Raw genomic sequence first — 17,244 nt, 5'->3', positions numbered from 1 at the left:
AAACTGCTGTTCACAAGCGCTCTCCATCCAACCTCACTGAGTTTTGCAAGGAAGAATGGGCAAGAATTTCAGTATCTCTATGTGCAAAACTGATGGAACAAACCAAGCGACTTGCAGCTGTAATCGCACCAAAAAGTGGCGCCAGGGGTGAAAGTAGGCGGGTACTGCATACCCCTAAAAGATTTAGCGGGGGTACGCAGTACCTGCAAGAGTGGGGAGCGGCTGTCTGCTGTAAAAAAAATCAATTGGTGTACTGTGCAGCTGTGAGTTCACCCACTAAACTTAGTTAAAAAAAAAAAAAAACTAAAACACGACTTTTTAAGTTAATAGGTCCCCCCACCCCTCATTTCATATTGTTTCTGAACTGTTCATGCTTTTGCTAGAGCAGGGGTGCAATACGTCATACGTCAATCATGGAAGGTTTTGAGTCGATCTTGGCATTAGGTGACAAACTGAACGCCGCCAGGACTCTGAGATCAGCACATCCTCTGACTCCTTATCAAAACGTTCGTAACTTTATTAAAGAACGTGTTCAAATTAATGACCCAACAAAAATGATAATCTCAGTAATTATTGTTTCAACAAGGTGTTGGGCAATTCTGTGCAAGCAAGAGTTTAAAATTAGCTAATCAACCATGGCTGTCTTTGGGGAGCACTTATTAATAATGGCAAATTAAATATCAAGCTTGAAAACGTAATATCGTAACGGACTGAATGTTGTGTTTTTAAGTAATCCTTCAACTACCCCCCCATGTTGTTGTGTAAGGGATGGTTGTACTAGAATTTTCCTTTTTGCTGCTAAAGCTTTGAAGATATTAATGAAAGCTGAAAGGCAGTTGCCATGGCAACAGGTGTGCATAAATGACAGAGATGGAAAAAGAGATATGAGTGGTTTTGAGTTGACCACCTTTTTGGGTTATTTTAAAAGTGAATCGTATTTAGTAAAAGTTTCATTATGAAAACTACATTTAAACATTTATGAAGTGAAATTTGTAGCATTTCAAAAGTCAAAGTGTTGTTTTTTAAATACTTTTTGGGAGATCTTAAGTAAAATCCTCTTTTTGTACTGGCAGACGATTCTGTTGAAAATAGTTTTACGTCAAAAATATAATTTATTTAATTGTTATTTTAGAAATCTTAAGCAGTATGACTATCAAAATTATTTTATCCAATGCAAAGCTGCAGTACCGCATATGTACTGGTCCAAATTATTTTTAAATCATATCACTCACCAGCAGTCTTGCTATCCTTCTAAAAGATTTTTTGTTTGGTAAAAGATGACTTCAAATTTAAAATGTATAAAAAATAGAAGACAGGTCTATACGTTTCCTTATGTTTATCCACATTTTGATTATGGGTAGAACCTTTGGCATCTCTAGAATCTTTCCAAATCATGTAGAGAAATTATTACCCCAGTGTCTCAGCAGTGGTCTTATCAGACTCTATTTAAGTTCCCCTCGTGTCTTGCTTGTGAGGTCAGTTTGTGCTTAAGTTCTTTGTCTTATAACCTGAGTTGCAGTCTGTTACAGTGTGTTGATCTCTGTTTTGGGCCCAATTTATTATTTTTGAACTATTTTTTGACATTTTGTAATGAATAATATTTTTGGAAACCATTCAGTGTCTTTCTGGCTGGTCTTTGTAATTCCCTCACACTGTACAATAACATTTTTAACTTGTGGTGGGGTCTGGCATATGGAGCTAGAAAAAGAGACAGAGTGATTTTTTTTTAAAGACCAGTCAACATCTTTTGTGTTTGCTTACAAGATAATTCTTCAGAACAGTGCCATTTACTTACTTTTCTTCTTTTCAATGTTGTAGGCTCCATCGGTATTCTAAATCAGAGACAAAATGGCAGAAGATGGAGGCAGAAGGGATATTAGGACATGGTTTACACTTCTTGCTGCACTGCAGGCTTCCAGCATTGGAGCAGGTAAGAACAACTGAGCTTACCAAGGAGGGAGTAAGTTAGTTTATGTCACGTACCTACCTTAGCTAGAAGTGAGAAGTTGAGCAGCTACGGCCTTTCCTCTCTTTACATCCCCTAGAATTATGTGCAATTCTGGATTGGTGTTCAGTGAAATTAGTGAACATTCTATTGGATATATTTCCTATATGTATCCAGTAGAACACAGGTGTCAAACTCCAGTCCTCAAGGGCCGCTGTCCTGCAGCTTTTAGATGCGCCTCTGCTGCACCACCGCTGAATAGAAAAATTAGGTCATTAGCAAGACCCTGGAGAACATATCTACACAAGAAGGAGGTAATTAAGCCATTTCATTCTAGTGTTTTTTAGCTGTGGCACATCTAAAACTGCAGGACAGCGGCCCTTGAGCACTGGAGTTTGACACCCCTGCAGTAGAATGTTGTACAATATATTTCCAAGGGCATATATTGTTAACGATTTATTGCCTAGACTTGGTCTCTACATGATTTTAGCAGGTGGAAAAGTTTTGAAAATAGTTCTGTCATTTTTCTACATCACAAGGACCTGGGATTTTAACAGGGATGTGTAAACTTTGAGATCCACTGTGAGGAATTGCAACAAATCCCAATGGTAAGCTGTATACATCTCTATAAGTCAAATTGTTGCTCTGTTCTCTTTCCTCTAGTATGCCCAGATAAAGAGTTGGGACTTCGACTATGGATGCCAGGACATAGTGAAGACCACCGTGTTACAATTGGTTTTGGACAGAAAATCCTTCTTACAACTTCAGCTACAGTTCACTCAATTGATATTCTGAATGGAGGTATGCTAGATAAATCCAGCCTTGCTTCTTCATTCCTTATAGTGAAATAAATTAGACTTGTTTTTGTCTAGTAATTTATAAACCTTAAAGCGCATAACTCAAGATTAAATTGGAAACGAAGATAAATACTGAGACTTTTCACACAGGTTCCAGAAAGAATTTCCATCTTTGCAAAAGGATGCAACAATGCAGATGTAGTTCAGGATAGCACATGGGTAGAGTGAGGCAAAACATTCATATCACCAACTGATGAGGTTGACCAGTGAAGGGAGAAATATTCCAAAAACTTTAAGATCTTTATAGACGATGCTTTGCATCTTTATATACAAGCAAAGCCATTAATTAGTAAAACCGTGTACAAGCCTGTTGACTAAGTATTATGTAACATAATATTACATCTAGGAATATTAGAATGATTGTAAAAACACACAGACAACCAAACGGTGCCAAACTAGTGAAATGTATTAATATTTACAATATATACATACAGGTTATTCAAAATGGTTAATGAAGTTCAGAATGTTTTCCTTTGTCCAAGGAGTTCAACCAGTTTCTTGCTGGTGATTAATGAAATGATGACAAAGAAAAAATAAAGTTCCCTTCTTTGTGGTCCAGTCCAGAGTGAAGATTGTTGGGCTGAATGTCTCCTATCAATTTGGAAGAAGTTGATGGGATGTGATGTTTCTGTGATCCGTTGATAGGGTTAGATCGCCAGTCTGGACGCTATGGTAACAGACAATCTAGGACTGAACCTAGATCCAGAATCCTGGAATGGGAATCTGGATCAGATTAACAGATTGTATAAAACAGGGTAGGTTACTGCAGTAAAATGAGTTTACATTACATTAGTTAAACTCATGCAAATACTCATTCATTTCTTTTTACACAATGATAGTGTTTTATAATTCAAGGAATTTTAGTTTACATGTTTCATCCAAGTGATGAAACTTACTCAGATCAGTGTTCATACTGACCGAGCTCAAACAATTGGTGGGAGGCTAGTGCTAGCATGCTAGCTCCCAAACAAACAAAACTCACCAGTTCCCACTTGACAAACCATGTGACCGCTAGAACGTTTGGCTCGACAATCTCACGTCTGCAGGTTAAAAGGCATACGAGTGATTGATGGCACACTAGACATTTGATAAAAACAAACCAGAAGCCCATCTGCACACCAGCGTCTGACAGCATCTCCTACCTATGCTGCTGTTCATCAGCCATATCATAGACATAATATCAGAGTAGACCCCGCATTGGCTGCTCTGGCGCAAGAAATATGGCGGCCATCTTGGAGAGGTCGTCCCTCCTACTTTGCTCAACCAAAACAGCGGAAGATTCCTCAGCACTGAGGATATTGTTGTTCTGATCAATGGACTATTGATGTGAGGCTCCACAGACAACATTTCACAAGTAAGATGGACATATTATTGTGTATATATTGTGATTAGAATATTACTTTACTGTATTTATGTCCACAGTCGAGATACCAGCTAATATTAGCTACAGTGCTTGGTGTAATACGGGTTCAGCCGCTATGAAGGATAACTTCACAGCGGCTGAATTCCATAAATTCCATAAATCGAAAAAAATTAATTATTCTTTATCATTGACTTAGATTATCTGACACAAGAGCCTATATTAGAAATGAAACAATGTAACATATATTATAAAACTTATATTATGTGTTATAACATTCACCAGCAAAGTTTACACAGGTGGTAAAGACTATTATTTATATGTAATTCTTTCACTCTGTCAAAAGTAAGAAACATCCCAAATCTTCCGTTTTTGTTTTGAAAGTTTCCTAAAGACACGATGTGAGAAAGAAGAGGGAGAATCTATAAAGAGAGACGGATTCACTGCAGGATGAATCTCACATCAGATTTTGGACTCAATCTCAGCTGCTGAATCTGAAGCTAGAACTCGTCGGCTGAAAAACATATATAAAATATATATATAGCTGCAATATATATATATAAACATGTATCCAAAATATAATATTCAGTGTTAATCATTATTTAATTGTGTTTGTATAGTTATATACATATGTATTGATATTACTGAATAATTTATTAAATAAATTATGAACAGCTGTGTGCTTTGTAATATGCTCTTTATACCTCAATATAAGAATATTCCATTCCTATTCTGTTGTTATAGCCACTAAGCATATTTAAATATGCTGAACTATGTATTAAAAACATAATTAAGAAATACAATTGTTAATAAATGTAGCTTTGATAGATGTTTGAATATGGTTTCCAGTAACAAAAAAGCGTGTTATGATCGATTAAATGCGCTGATACGTCATTGTGCTGCTAAACACATAAGCTGAGTGGAGTGGTGGACCGCTCCAAGATGGCCGCCCTAAATCTCGTCAGTGACAACAGGCGAGAGCGGCCATGAGGCGTCTATCCTTATGTCTATGAGCCATATAAGCTGCAGCTGTCATGTGAATTTTAGATGCTGTCAACAGGTACTGGTGGACGGAACCATTGTAAAAAATTATGTTTTTTCTGGATTTTATGTTCAATGATGAGACACAAAGAAAATAAATAGATTATGGTTCTGTCTTTAATTCAGCTGACAAGGTAATCAGCGTGTCAAAACTATGCAAATGGCTTAAACCATTTGCTTGTCCTCTACAGTTGCTATCACCAAGCTCCTCTGAAAGCTTAACAGTTAGAATCATATGCTAAAAAGGACAGACATTTGATTGTTACAGAGATTCTGTGTGGTTTTCATCTGACTTTATAATTTGCCCTCCAAAGTTACCATAAACTATGTAAAAAGCGTTATATATAATTTACATAGATTATTAGTTATTAAAACTAATTAGTTTATTAGTGTTAAAATGAGCTAATAATCTATTGCAATATGATGATACATTCATTATTTGAGTATGTCTATCCCTTAACGTAGGAAAAATTCCTACATGTAGAAATGTCTTTTCCAAAATAATTGATTTCCCAATACAAATGATTAGGTTGTACAATGAAGGATGCCTGGTAACATCATTACCAGGCATCATAAGATCATATTAGTTCCATCTGACCAAAGCATGTAGTTGTAATTAAAGCCAGTATCAATGGGACATTTACTTTAGTGATGGTAGGGAAGAGCAGTGGTTCCCAAACCTGTCCTGCATGTTTCAGGTGTCTCCTTGTTTCCAAACATCTGATTTAAATGAATGGGTGATTAACCGGCGTCTGCAGCTTATGGTGGCTGCAGAGGAAGTCATGCAATCATTTGACTCAGGTGAGCTAGAACCAGCCCCAGCTCCAGACAAGTTTAGCGAGGGGGCATCGGCTTATTGGGGGGGTAAAATGAATACATAGTAATTACTCAAGTAAAAGAAAAAGGTACAGTGCAGTAAAAGCACTCTTTTTTTCCAAAAAGGTTACTGTTGGTTTGTGATCAAAAGTCAGACAGGGTCCAGAAATTTTAGAGCTCTGAATTTTTTCTTTATGCAATTCTTCAAATTTACAATCCAGTTCACAGCATAACATGCATTCAAACAACAAGAGGGAGAGTCTCCCACTGATCTGAACCAATTAAAGGGGTGGAGACATTTACATTTGAAGAAAGAAAAAAGGAAACATTTGTACTAAATTATATTCCTAGAAAAAATATTTACACAATTACAACTAACTCCAACAAATTCAAAACTAAATCAAAAACAATCTGGACCCAACAAAATCCAAAACCGTATCCTCTCCCTCTCAAACAATAAGTTTCCCCAATGAACCTGATTGAAAACACCACGTCCTTGTCAGCGTTGCTCATGGGCGCGTTTCCATGGCAACACACGATCAGGTGATCTGTTTGGGAGGGGGTAAATCCCTCAGTTACTCAAGTGAATGTAACAAGTACTACCCACCTTTGAATACAGACGACAACATCAGTAGCCAATACGCTTCTTGCCAACAAGCTAAACGTGCTGTATTGGTGTTAACTAGTCATCTTTTAGCTAACATTACCTGCATCCACCAGCTTTACTAACCTCAGTCTGTTAGTTTAAGGGAAAACTGTGCAAAGTTCTTTGCGTTTTGCTGGTTTTCTGCCGTTGCCGGTTCTAGCCATGGATACATCAGGGGGCATGCGGAAATGTTAAGGGGGCGTCATTATGCATGTACTTATTAGGGGTTGATAGACTTCATGTATTTTAAGGTGGGCTATAAAATGATCAAAGTCGAGTAGAAGTCGACTCCTCGCAGTGATGTCATAGAAACGTAAGCAAACTTCACATCAACTTACAAGGCTGTATTATATTCACAGCAAATATTGACAAAAAAGCTCTTTAAGTCTATTATGCAGGAATAAATGTACAAGGAACAGAACACCATCATAGACTTCTTCGTCAGCAGTGGATTAAAGTCTGAAAAGTTGCACAAAGTCAGTTGTGACTCCCCCCTGTCCCTCTCAAAAACCTGCTAGGACTGATGATCGTATACAGGGCCGTACAGAGACCACTAAAGGGGCAGGTGCTCAAAAAAAAATAAAAAAGGACACATCTAACTGGATTGTAAGACAGAATATTAACAGCCTCTCAGCTTTCAGAGTTTAATAAACAATGATAAATTACAAAATTGTGACATATACAATCAAAGCTAAGGAAAATCTCTACATAAAGCAAACAACTATGCCTATGTAAGATATTTTATTAGTAATTTCTTTCTGCAGGTCTACTTTGCTATAGGAAAGTGTTGCAATATTCAAACCCGCAATTTAACAAGATATGTAAATCAGAGCTGGACCACCAGACATATTTTGTCTTTACAGAATTACACTATTAAAATATAAACAAGGACACAATGCAACCTTTTAGTGTACAGTAATCTATAAAACAAAGATCTGCCTGTTTGCTACACTTGCAGTGGAGATGAAGACGGTCCATTCAGGAAAGCAGAGCTGCATCAAACTTTAACGTGGAACTGCAGGAAAAAACAAAACAAAAGCAAAAATTGAATTGTTAATGAATGTCACCATGAGAAAAACCTACTGAGTTTTGCTTAAAAAAACTTAACTTCATACTCTGTGAACCAGACCATAAACTTACTTAAAGTCTGGATTGAGTTTTTTTCCCTTTTCATTAATGACACGCTTTTATTGGACCGGAGCAGCTTGATTGATTATTACATTCATTATATCTATCATGGTAATTCAGGGTGAGTTATTTTTAATTCTAAATGAAAATCCTTGTTGGACTTTTATTTAAGTGTTATTCTCCTTCAAGATACATTTACCTAACACCAGAATAAATGAAATGTACATTATGCAGCAAAGGAAATTAGAAGATCTGACATATATCCATTATAGAGATGATCGGTTTTGGACGGGTGATGTGCCTTATTGCATAAGTGATACTGAAGAATGACTGATATCATTAACGGTACAGGGAAGAAGCTTTTAGTTATCTTGCTTTGCTAGCACAGTCGTTAGCTAGCAGCTAGCTAATAGCACAACAACAACAGCCTAATGTCTGTATAATAGAAATACTGAATTGATAGATAAGAACAGTTTCTCCTCACCTGGCTGTCTCCTCCCCTCAGTAGTTCTTCAGAGAAAGGCAGACGCAGAGGCCTGTCAGTGTCTGTTGTATTTCATTACCTCTCTGCTTAAACCGCGACTCCGAGCTGAAGCAGAAACGATTTCAGTCATCTGACAGGTAGCAAATCTAATCCACTTTATTCACTAAAAACTTTTTTTTTTTTAATTCACCAAAAACTGTTCTGTAATCTGGAACGTTCGCTACGTTGAGCTCCAGTTAGCCGCCTTATCCAAAGGGGCAGGTTCTCAAGCCGCCCTAACCTCCCTCTATATTCTTTTAAAATTAAAACCTTTTACTCAGGGGTGAAAGTAGGCGGGTACAGCAGGGTACTGCGTATCCCTAAAAGATTTAGCGGAGGTACGCAGTACCCGCAAGAGAGGGGAGCGGCTGTCTGCTGTAAAGAATCAATGGGTTCACTGTGCAGCCGTGAGTGATTAGTTTTTCAAGAACAATCTAAAACACGACTTAATCAGTTAATAAATAGCGTTTTTCCCATTTCATATCGTTTCTGAACTGTTTGTGCTTTACTAGAGCAGGAAGGTTTTGAGTTGATCTCGGCATTAAGTGACAAACATTAGGTGACGATGAGACCAGCACGTTCTCCTCTGGCTCCTTATCAAAATGTTCATAACTTTATTAAAGAACAGAAAAAAAAATCAACAAATTGTGTTCAAATTAATGACCCAACAACAATAATAATCTCAGTGATTATTGTGTCAACAAGGTGTTGCGCAATTCAGTGCGTTTCGGTTCCATTAAAAAAATAACTAGCAGAGCAGGAGTTTAAAATGAACTAATCAACCACCGCTGTGTTCATGAGAGGCTTATTATCAAGCCTGTAAACCTGATATTGTGACGGACTGAAGGTTATGTTTTAACGTAATCTCTGGGTGTCTTGCGGAGCGCAGGTGGTTGCCATGGCAACGGGTGTCCTTAAGTGACGACGAGAGATGGAGAGTAATGTGGCAGCTCCTCCTCGGGCTGCCACCTTATCGTGGTGGAGGGGTTTGAGTGTCCCAATGATCCTAGGAGCTATGCTGTCTGGGGCTTTATGCCCCTGGTAGGGTCACCCAAGGCAGACAGGTCCTAGGTGAGGAACCAGACAAAGTGCAGCCCGAAAACCCCTAATGATGGAGACGAACTTTGGATCTGGCGTTCCCTCGCCCGGACGCGGGTCACCGGGGCCCCACTCTGGAGCCAGGCCTGGAGGTGGGGCACGATGGTGAGCGCCTGGTGGCCGGGCTTTTACCCACGGAGCCTGGCTAGGCTTAACCCGAAGAGGAGACATGGGTCCCCCTTCCAATGGGCTCACCACCTGTCGGAGGGGCCAAAGGGGTCGGGTGCAGTGTGTTACGGGTGGCAGCCGAGGGAGGGGACCCTGGCGGTCTGATCCTTGGCTGCAGAAGCTGGCTCCTGGGACGTGGAACATCACCTCTCTGGTGGGGAAGGAACCGGAGCTAGTGTGCGAGGCTGAGAGGTTCCGGCTAGAAATAGTTGGCCTCACCTCGATACATGGCTCTGGTTCTGGAACCAGTCTCCTTGAGAGGGGCTGGACATACTTCCACTCTGGAGTTGCCCAAGGTGAAAGGCGCCGAGCAGGAGTGGGCATACTTGTTGCCCCCCATTTCGGCGCCTGTACGTTGGGGTGTACCCCGGTAAACGAGAGGGTACCCTCCCTCCGCCTATGGGTGGGGGGACGGGTTCTGACTGTTTGTGCTTACGGGCCGAACAGCAGTTCAGATTACCCACCCTTCTTGGAGTCCTTAGAGGGGGTACTGGAGAGTGTCCCTCCTGGGGACTCCCTTGTTCTACTGGGGGACTTCAATGCTCACGTGGGCAATGATGGTGAGACCTGGAGGGGCGTGGTTGGGAGGAAGGCCCCCCCCCCCCCCCGATCTGAACTCGAGTGGTGTTCTGCTGTTGGACTTCTGTGCTTGTCACGGATTGTCCATCACGAACAACATGTTCAAGCATAAGGGTGTCCATATGTGCACTTGGCACCAGGAGACCCTAGGCCGCAGTTCGATGATCGATTTTGTCATCGTTTCATCGGATCTGCGACCGTATGTCTTGGACACTTGGGTGAAGAGAGGTGCGGAGCTGTCCACTGACCACTACCTGGTGGTGAGTTGGCTCCGGTGGTGGGGGAGGAAGCCGGTCAGACCTGGCAGGCCCAAACGTGTAGTGAGGGTCTGCTGGGAATGTCTGGCAGAGTCCCCTGTGATACGGAGCTTTAACTCCCATCTCCGGAAGAACTTCAAACACGTTCCGGGGGAGGTGGGGGACATTGAGTCTGAGTGGACCATGTTCCATACCTCCATTGCCGAGGTGGCTTATCGGAGCTGCGGCCGCAAGGTTGTTGGTGCCTGTCGCGGCGGCAACCCTCAAACCCATTGGTGGTGTGGTGAGGGATGCTGTCAAGCTGAAGAAGGAGTCCTATCAGACCTTTTTTGCCTATGAGACTCCAGAAGCAGCTAATGGGTACCGGCGGGCGAAGCGGCATGTGGCTTGGGTGGTCGCTGAGGCAAAAACTCGGGCATGGGAGGAGTTTGGAGAAGCCATGGAGACAGACTTCCATACGGCTTCGAGGCGATTCTGGTCCACCATCCGGCGTCTTAGGAGGGGGAAGCAGTGCAGCACCAACACTGTTTATCGTGGGGATGGTCCCCCCTGGGGACAGCGTTCCCCAGGGGGGAATGGGACCGGTGTCATACATGGACACCGATGCCTGTATGACTGGTGACATAGTCTGGTCCGCATTGCCGGCAATAAGTCGGGCTCGTTTCCGGTGAGAGTTGGACTCCGCCAAGGCTGCCCTTTGTCACCGATTCTGTTCATTACTTTCATGGACAGAGCAGCTGAGGTGTTGAGGGGATCCGTTTTGGTGGCCTTAGGATTGCATCTCTGCTTTTTGTGGATGATGTGGTCCTGTTGGCTTCGTCAGACCGTGATCTGCAGTTCTCGCTGGAGCGGTTCGCGGCCGGGATGAGGCTCAGTACCTCCAAATCCGAAGCCATGGTCTTGAGCCTGAAAATGGAAGAGTGCCTTCTCTGGGTCAGGGGGGTCGTCCTGCCTCTAGTGGAGGAGTTTAAGTATCTGGGGATCTTGTTCACGAATGAGGGAAGAAGGGAGCGGGAGATCGACAGGCAGATTGGGGCAGCATCTGCCGTAAAGCGGCCGCTGTACCGGTCCGTTGTGGTGAAGAGAGAGCCGAGTCAAAAAGCGAAGCTCTCGATTTACCGGTCGATCTACGTTCCCACCCTCATCTATGGTCATGAGCTTTGGGTCATGACCGAAAGAACGAGATCACGGATACAAGAGGCCGAAATGGGTTTCCTCTGCAGGGTGACTGGGCTCTCCCTTAGATATAGGATGAGAAGCTCGGTCATCCGGGAGGGACTCAGAGTAGAGCCGCTGCTCTTCCACGTCGAGAGGAGCCAGTTGAGGCTCGGGCATCTGGTCAGGATGCCTCCTGGACGCCTCCCTGGTGAGGTGTTCCGGGCACGTCCCACCGGGAGGAGGCCTCGGGGAAGACCCAGGACACGCTGGAGGGACTATGTCTCTCGGCTGGCCTGGGAACGCCTTGGGATTCCCCCGGAGGAGCTGGAAGAAGTGGCTGGGGAGAGGGAAGTCTGGGCCTCCCTTCTGAAGCTGCTGCCCCCGCGACCCGACCCCGGATAAGCGGAAGAAAATGGATGGATGGATGGATAAACCTAAAGTGAAAAAATAAGAAAACTAGAAACTCTATGGGGTGAGCTAGAAGGACTTAAGAAATAACTTAACTAGGACTGCCAAGGCTATAGTACCCCCAAGAATTTAAAACTACTTTCACCCCTGCTTTTACTGACCTGTGAAACTTTGGGGCTTGTTTTGTAGCTGTAATGTCAGCAAAACATTATGTTCCTTTCGTGCACATTTAAGATTTAGACATCTTGACAGATAAAGTCGCCATTGTTGGCAAGCAGGTTGGCTAGCAGGGTGAGGGGTTTCAGATGCAGCCTGACCGCAGACAGGAGAAGACCGCAGCCTGCTCAGCACGGTGCGCAGCAGAACCTCAGATAAGGGAGATGTTCCGTTTTTTGTGGCAAGTTTCATTTGAGGGGGCACTGCCCCCTTTTGCCCCAGCGTATAGCCGGTCCCGTTTCCTGCCATGAGTCTGACACACATCTACTCAGCAGGTCTGCTTCGCTGCCGCACAAGTGTAATCCCAGCGCAAGCGTCTGACCGCTCATGTTGCGTTTAAAAGCGGCTCGGAAAAACAGGTTGCGACATGTTAACAATGTATTAAACACTTTTTTTCAACAGTTAAAACTAACAGAAGGCAGAGATATGGGAAGTGTGGAAGCCCTTAGTGTATTAAACCGATATAGGAATAACAGGCCACTTTAAGGTAATAAACTGCTTCCAGTCCAGGGGGGACACGGCTGACTCTGTGGGCGGGCCTGCCTAGAACAGAGACGCATCTAAAACATGCACGACAGAGGTACTTAAGGACCAGGTTTGGAAACCATTGAGTTTCCAAACCTGGAAATGATGTTGTTAAGTGTCTTTCCAACATCATGGTTTATCACACTTCAAAATGAAGGACTTGACTAAACTCAGATTTCATTCATTTATTTGAACTAGCGAACAGAAAGTAAAGAAGAGTTGAAAAACTTAACAAAAGTAATTTTTTCTTTTACTTTAATAGTAATAATAATACATAGTGCTTTTAAGGACACTCAAAGACACTTCGGCATTATAGTTTTAAATTAATAATTTGTCTTTTTTCCAATGAGATTGATCACTTTTCCTCTGAAGTGCTTTTTTAGTTACCGTTTCTGCTGAGCTGGTCTTCCTCTGATCGATCCTCCGCTAGGATGAGGATGACTAGGAGCTAAATATCCTAACGGTATTTGGTTCCTTGAGCTCTCTCGTTCCCAATCCAGGATCAGTTTTCCTCAGATCAGCCACAGTTCTCCTCCGTGCTTTTCTCCTTTGCACCCCGACACTCTTCTGCACATATCCTTATTGCAGCATTTAGCTTTAACTTGTGCATTTAAATTTTTACACACAACCTCGGTTTCTGAAAACATTAGTAGCGGTCTCCATCAGCTTCCTTCTCAACTTCACCCATTCTCTGGCCTTCTCCATTTAATCATTCAACACTGCTGTGTTTCTTTTTCTTACCTCAGTCACTGTTGAGTTCACTTGTCCTACGTTAACCTATAGTACTTTCATAACAGGGATGCATTTCAGTCTCTAGACCAGTGGTTCTTAACCTTTTTTGAGGTACCGAACCCCCAGTTACATATGCTCATCCACCGAACCCTTCTTATTCCAAACTCTCCCCCCCGACACACAAAATACTTTGCGGTATTCTGATTATATTAGCTGTGTAACCACCCCCACGCCACTAGAGGCAGTACCAACCCCGAAAAGATGTGACTAAGGAGCAGATTTAGACTATAGAATTAGGTAAAAACGGTGAGCTTTGCTGAAGTAATTAAAGACACAAGCTGAAATCCATGCTGAGAGTGGAGCTCCTTCAATCAGGGCTCCTCCGCAGCTCTGATTGGCTAAGCAATGTTATGTGATCCTCTGCAGCAAGTGATGGCAAAGCGGGGCGTCATCACAACTTTACACAAGTGTGTCTTTACCTCCGCGGCAGAGGCTCCACCGAACCCCTGAGACCGACTCACCGAACCCTTGGGGTTCGATTGAACCCAGGTTAAGAAGCACTGAGCTAGACTAATATGTAAATATTCATCACCAAAACGCTTTGACTTTCTGCTTTTCACATTCTCACGTTAAAAATAGTAATCGCTCCCCACATACATAATCGCTTGGATCACACAAAACAAGCAACAAAAAATCAGTAATATATGCCTCTCACTTACAGTTGTGAGATGCATAGTACCAACCATATTGTAAAAACTTTCTAAATATTCTAAGGCTGGTTTTTAACCAGTGACTATATTAGTGTGCAAAGCAAGATGAAAGAAAATCGAAGAAAACATACATGGGATGGTGCTAATCCAAGCTAAATTGAGAGATGAAAGACTAATCAAAAAGTAATGGAAACAAGAAATAAATTGATCAAACTCTTTAAAAATATGATGGAATGTTTTAATTAAAAATTATGACACAAGAAGCAAATATTCTGAAATGATTCTATTATGATCTTGATTTTACCCCAAATAACATGACCACTGTATAGGAAATGGGTTAATTTAGGTCTCTCCTCATATTGTACCTTTTACAACCAATCTACACTAAAGAATTTCCAGATGTTGAAAAGACTGCACAGTGTCAATGAGTGACCTTTTTGCAGTATTCTAATTTTCTGAGACACTGAATTGTGAGTTTTCATTATATTTAAACCATGATCATCAAAATAAGAAGAAACAAGTGCTTGGAAGATGTTACTCTGTGTTGATTCTATATAATGAGTTTCACTTTCTGATATAACAGCCAGAAAATATTTAAATTTTACACAATATTCTACTTTTTTATATGTAATAGTATATGATGTTCAAGACAAAGGGATCTGTTAAGAATGGTTCATGATCTATGATCTAAAAGAACACCTATGAATGTTCTTTTTGTTTATTTCCTGATTTATGACAATCAGCACACATTTGGCTTACAAGAAAGGCATTTTCAAATAAGACTGAAACTGCCTTCTGTTATTTTACATGGTACTAACTTGGACCAACTTTTAAAAATATATAATTTTGACTACAAATTGGCTTAGGTAAATGTTGAATGCACTGCATCTATAATGTGTTTTTCTACTGATGATATTTCATGCTAGAGCCATATTCACACAGTCACATTCACATATTTATTGACCATTACGTATAAATATGATCAATACACAACTTGTGATATATCGACACGACAGGAAGTTGGTGCTGGACCCACAACTTTTATATTTTATATTGCAAAATGACTGCTCTACCTGCTAAGCCACTGTTAGTAATGCTTATGGGAAACAAGAAATAAGATGCCCTCATTATCCTTGTGGAATAACAAGGGTGATGGTGCTTAGCTCCAGCTGTCAAAGAGCAAGAGGTGGGCTACACCCTGGACTGGTTGCCAGTCCATCACAGGGCAACACAGACAGACAACCATGCAAACATGGTTGTCAGAACTGTTGAATTGTTGTTAGCACTGAAAGTGTTAAGTGTGTGTGAGTGCACAATAGTCATTTTTTGCACTGATGAAGGAAGCTGGAGTACCCAGAAAGAACCCATGTATGCACAGGGAGAACATGAAAACCCCATCCAGAAAGACACCGGGCCAGGATTTGAACCCAGAGCCTTCTTGCTCCAAGGCAACTGTGCCACTATGGAGTAAAATAAAATAAAATGTAAAATATAAATATTTTTAAGTCTTAAATGGGTGTTTTTAATTAATAGTTTCATAGGATGGGAGATTATGGTACTGCAAAAAATTTGTTGTAAGGCTTCCCAGGTGAAAAAAAAGTATACTTAAGTATATTTCAAACATACTTAAATTTATGAAAGTATACTAAGTATTAAGTGTACTACCTATAAGTATATCTGAAGTATACTAAAAGTATACTTGTACCAATTTCGAAATTAGAACTTTAAACACACTTAAACATAATTGTACCAAAATACACTCATCCATCCATCCATCCATCCATCCATCCATCCATCCATCCATCCATCCATCCATCCATCCATCCATCCATCCATCCATCCATCCATCCATTTTCTTTACACCCTTGTCCCTCAGTGGGGTCGCAAGGGTTGCTGGTGCCTCTCTTCAGCTAATGTTCTGGGCGAGAGGCGGAGTCACCCTGGACAGGTCGCCAGTCTGTCGCAGGGCAACACAGAGACACACAACCATGCACACACACTCTCACACCTAGGGGCAATTTGGAGAGGCCAAAATACACTTTTAATATATTAAATAAAAGTATACTTTAAGTGAACGAAAAATATATTTACCCAAGTGTAAATATACACTTTCTCAAGTATATTTAAAATATATTTAAAATATATTTTGTGTATATTTAAAAATATATGCTCAAAATATATATTTTTTTAAATTCACCTAACACTACTTTAGATTATTAATGTCAGTATGTTTTAAATTACATCTCAGTGTAAATTTTAGACTAATAAAGTATACCTATTTTAATTTTCTTTATTTAACCAGGTGAACCTTGTTGAGATCCAGATCTCATTTTCAAGAGGGACCTGGGCAGAAGTCTGCAACACGCAGCAACCTGATTACAAAATAAAACTAATTGATACATATGCAGAAGTATGTCTTTTAGGCACCTTTAAAGTGCGTTAATGTAATATGTAGGCATACTTTTCAAGTATCTAAAGTATGAATATTTAAGTGCCTTAATAATCTTTTACTATTTATTAAAATTGCATACAATAAAAAAATGATAATCATGATGTAATGTTTAAAAAAGTACCCAATCAATTTTCAGATGTGTAAAACCTTATAATCAACTGCATTAGCTCCAGTTCACACTCCAGACCAGATGGTGGTGGTATTGCACACTTTCATTTATTTAAAAACGCCACAAAGAGAAGAAAAAACTTGAACGCAGGGAAGATAACAGACGTTGTTCAAATTTGCCATTTTTGCTCGCATAATATTGCCTTAAAAGTAGAGAGGGTCTTGACAATAGTTACTAATTTTGGTAAATTCAAGCTGGTGACGTCCTAGTCCGAGTTAGACGACAACACAACGGGACAACAACCAATGGAAATGAAATGTGTGTCACAAAAGGAGCCCAGAGGGACGAAGGCTGCTAAGTGTTGTTAGCTGGTGGCAAGTTTGCTTATTAATTATCTTTGTTTAATTATAAACAGTGCAGTAAAAATATATAACTTACGTTGGTTTCTTAAATAATTATTTTATCAATTTTATTGTGACTTGTATGATTATTACTATAGCAATCATTCAGCTTCAT

General features: G+C 40.9%; 1 protein-coding gene across 9 annotated transcripts in view; it reads left to right on the top strand.

The window, feature by feature from the left end:
• Window positions 1–17,244, top strand: part of cemip (cell migration inducing hyaluronidase 1) — a 226,456-nt gene that overhangs the window by 17,295 nt on the left and 191,917 nt on the right. For 8 of the 9 annotated variants that reach the window (XM_017303981.2, XM_081604931.1, XM_017303974.2 and 5 more), the window contains exons 2-3: window positions 1,819–1,930; window positions 2,609–2,746. In XM_017303981.2, coding sequence (XP_017159470.1) covers window positions 1,849–1,930; window positions 2,609–2,746 — 220 coding nt within the window. In that variant the 5' untranslated portion in view covers window positions 1,819–1,848. Of the gene's footprint in view, window positions 1–1,818; window positions 1,931–2,608; window positions 2,747–17,244 lie in introns of those variants that run through there. The other variant, XM_081604928.1, reaches the window with a different exon arrangement.

This window comes from Poecilia reticulata, chromosome 3 (genome assembly GCF_904066995.2).
Source record: "Poecilia reticulata chromosome 3, P_reticulata-male-v2, whole genome shotgun sequence".
NCBI classification, from domain to species: domain Eukaryota; kingdom Metazoa; phylum Chordata; class Actinopteri; order Cyprinodontiformes; family Poeciliidae; genus Poecilia; species Poecilia reticulata.
The sequence above is the reverse complement of the archived record's forward strand: the minus strand, read 5'-3'. Positions and strand labels throughout refer to the sequence as shown.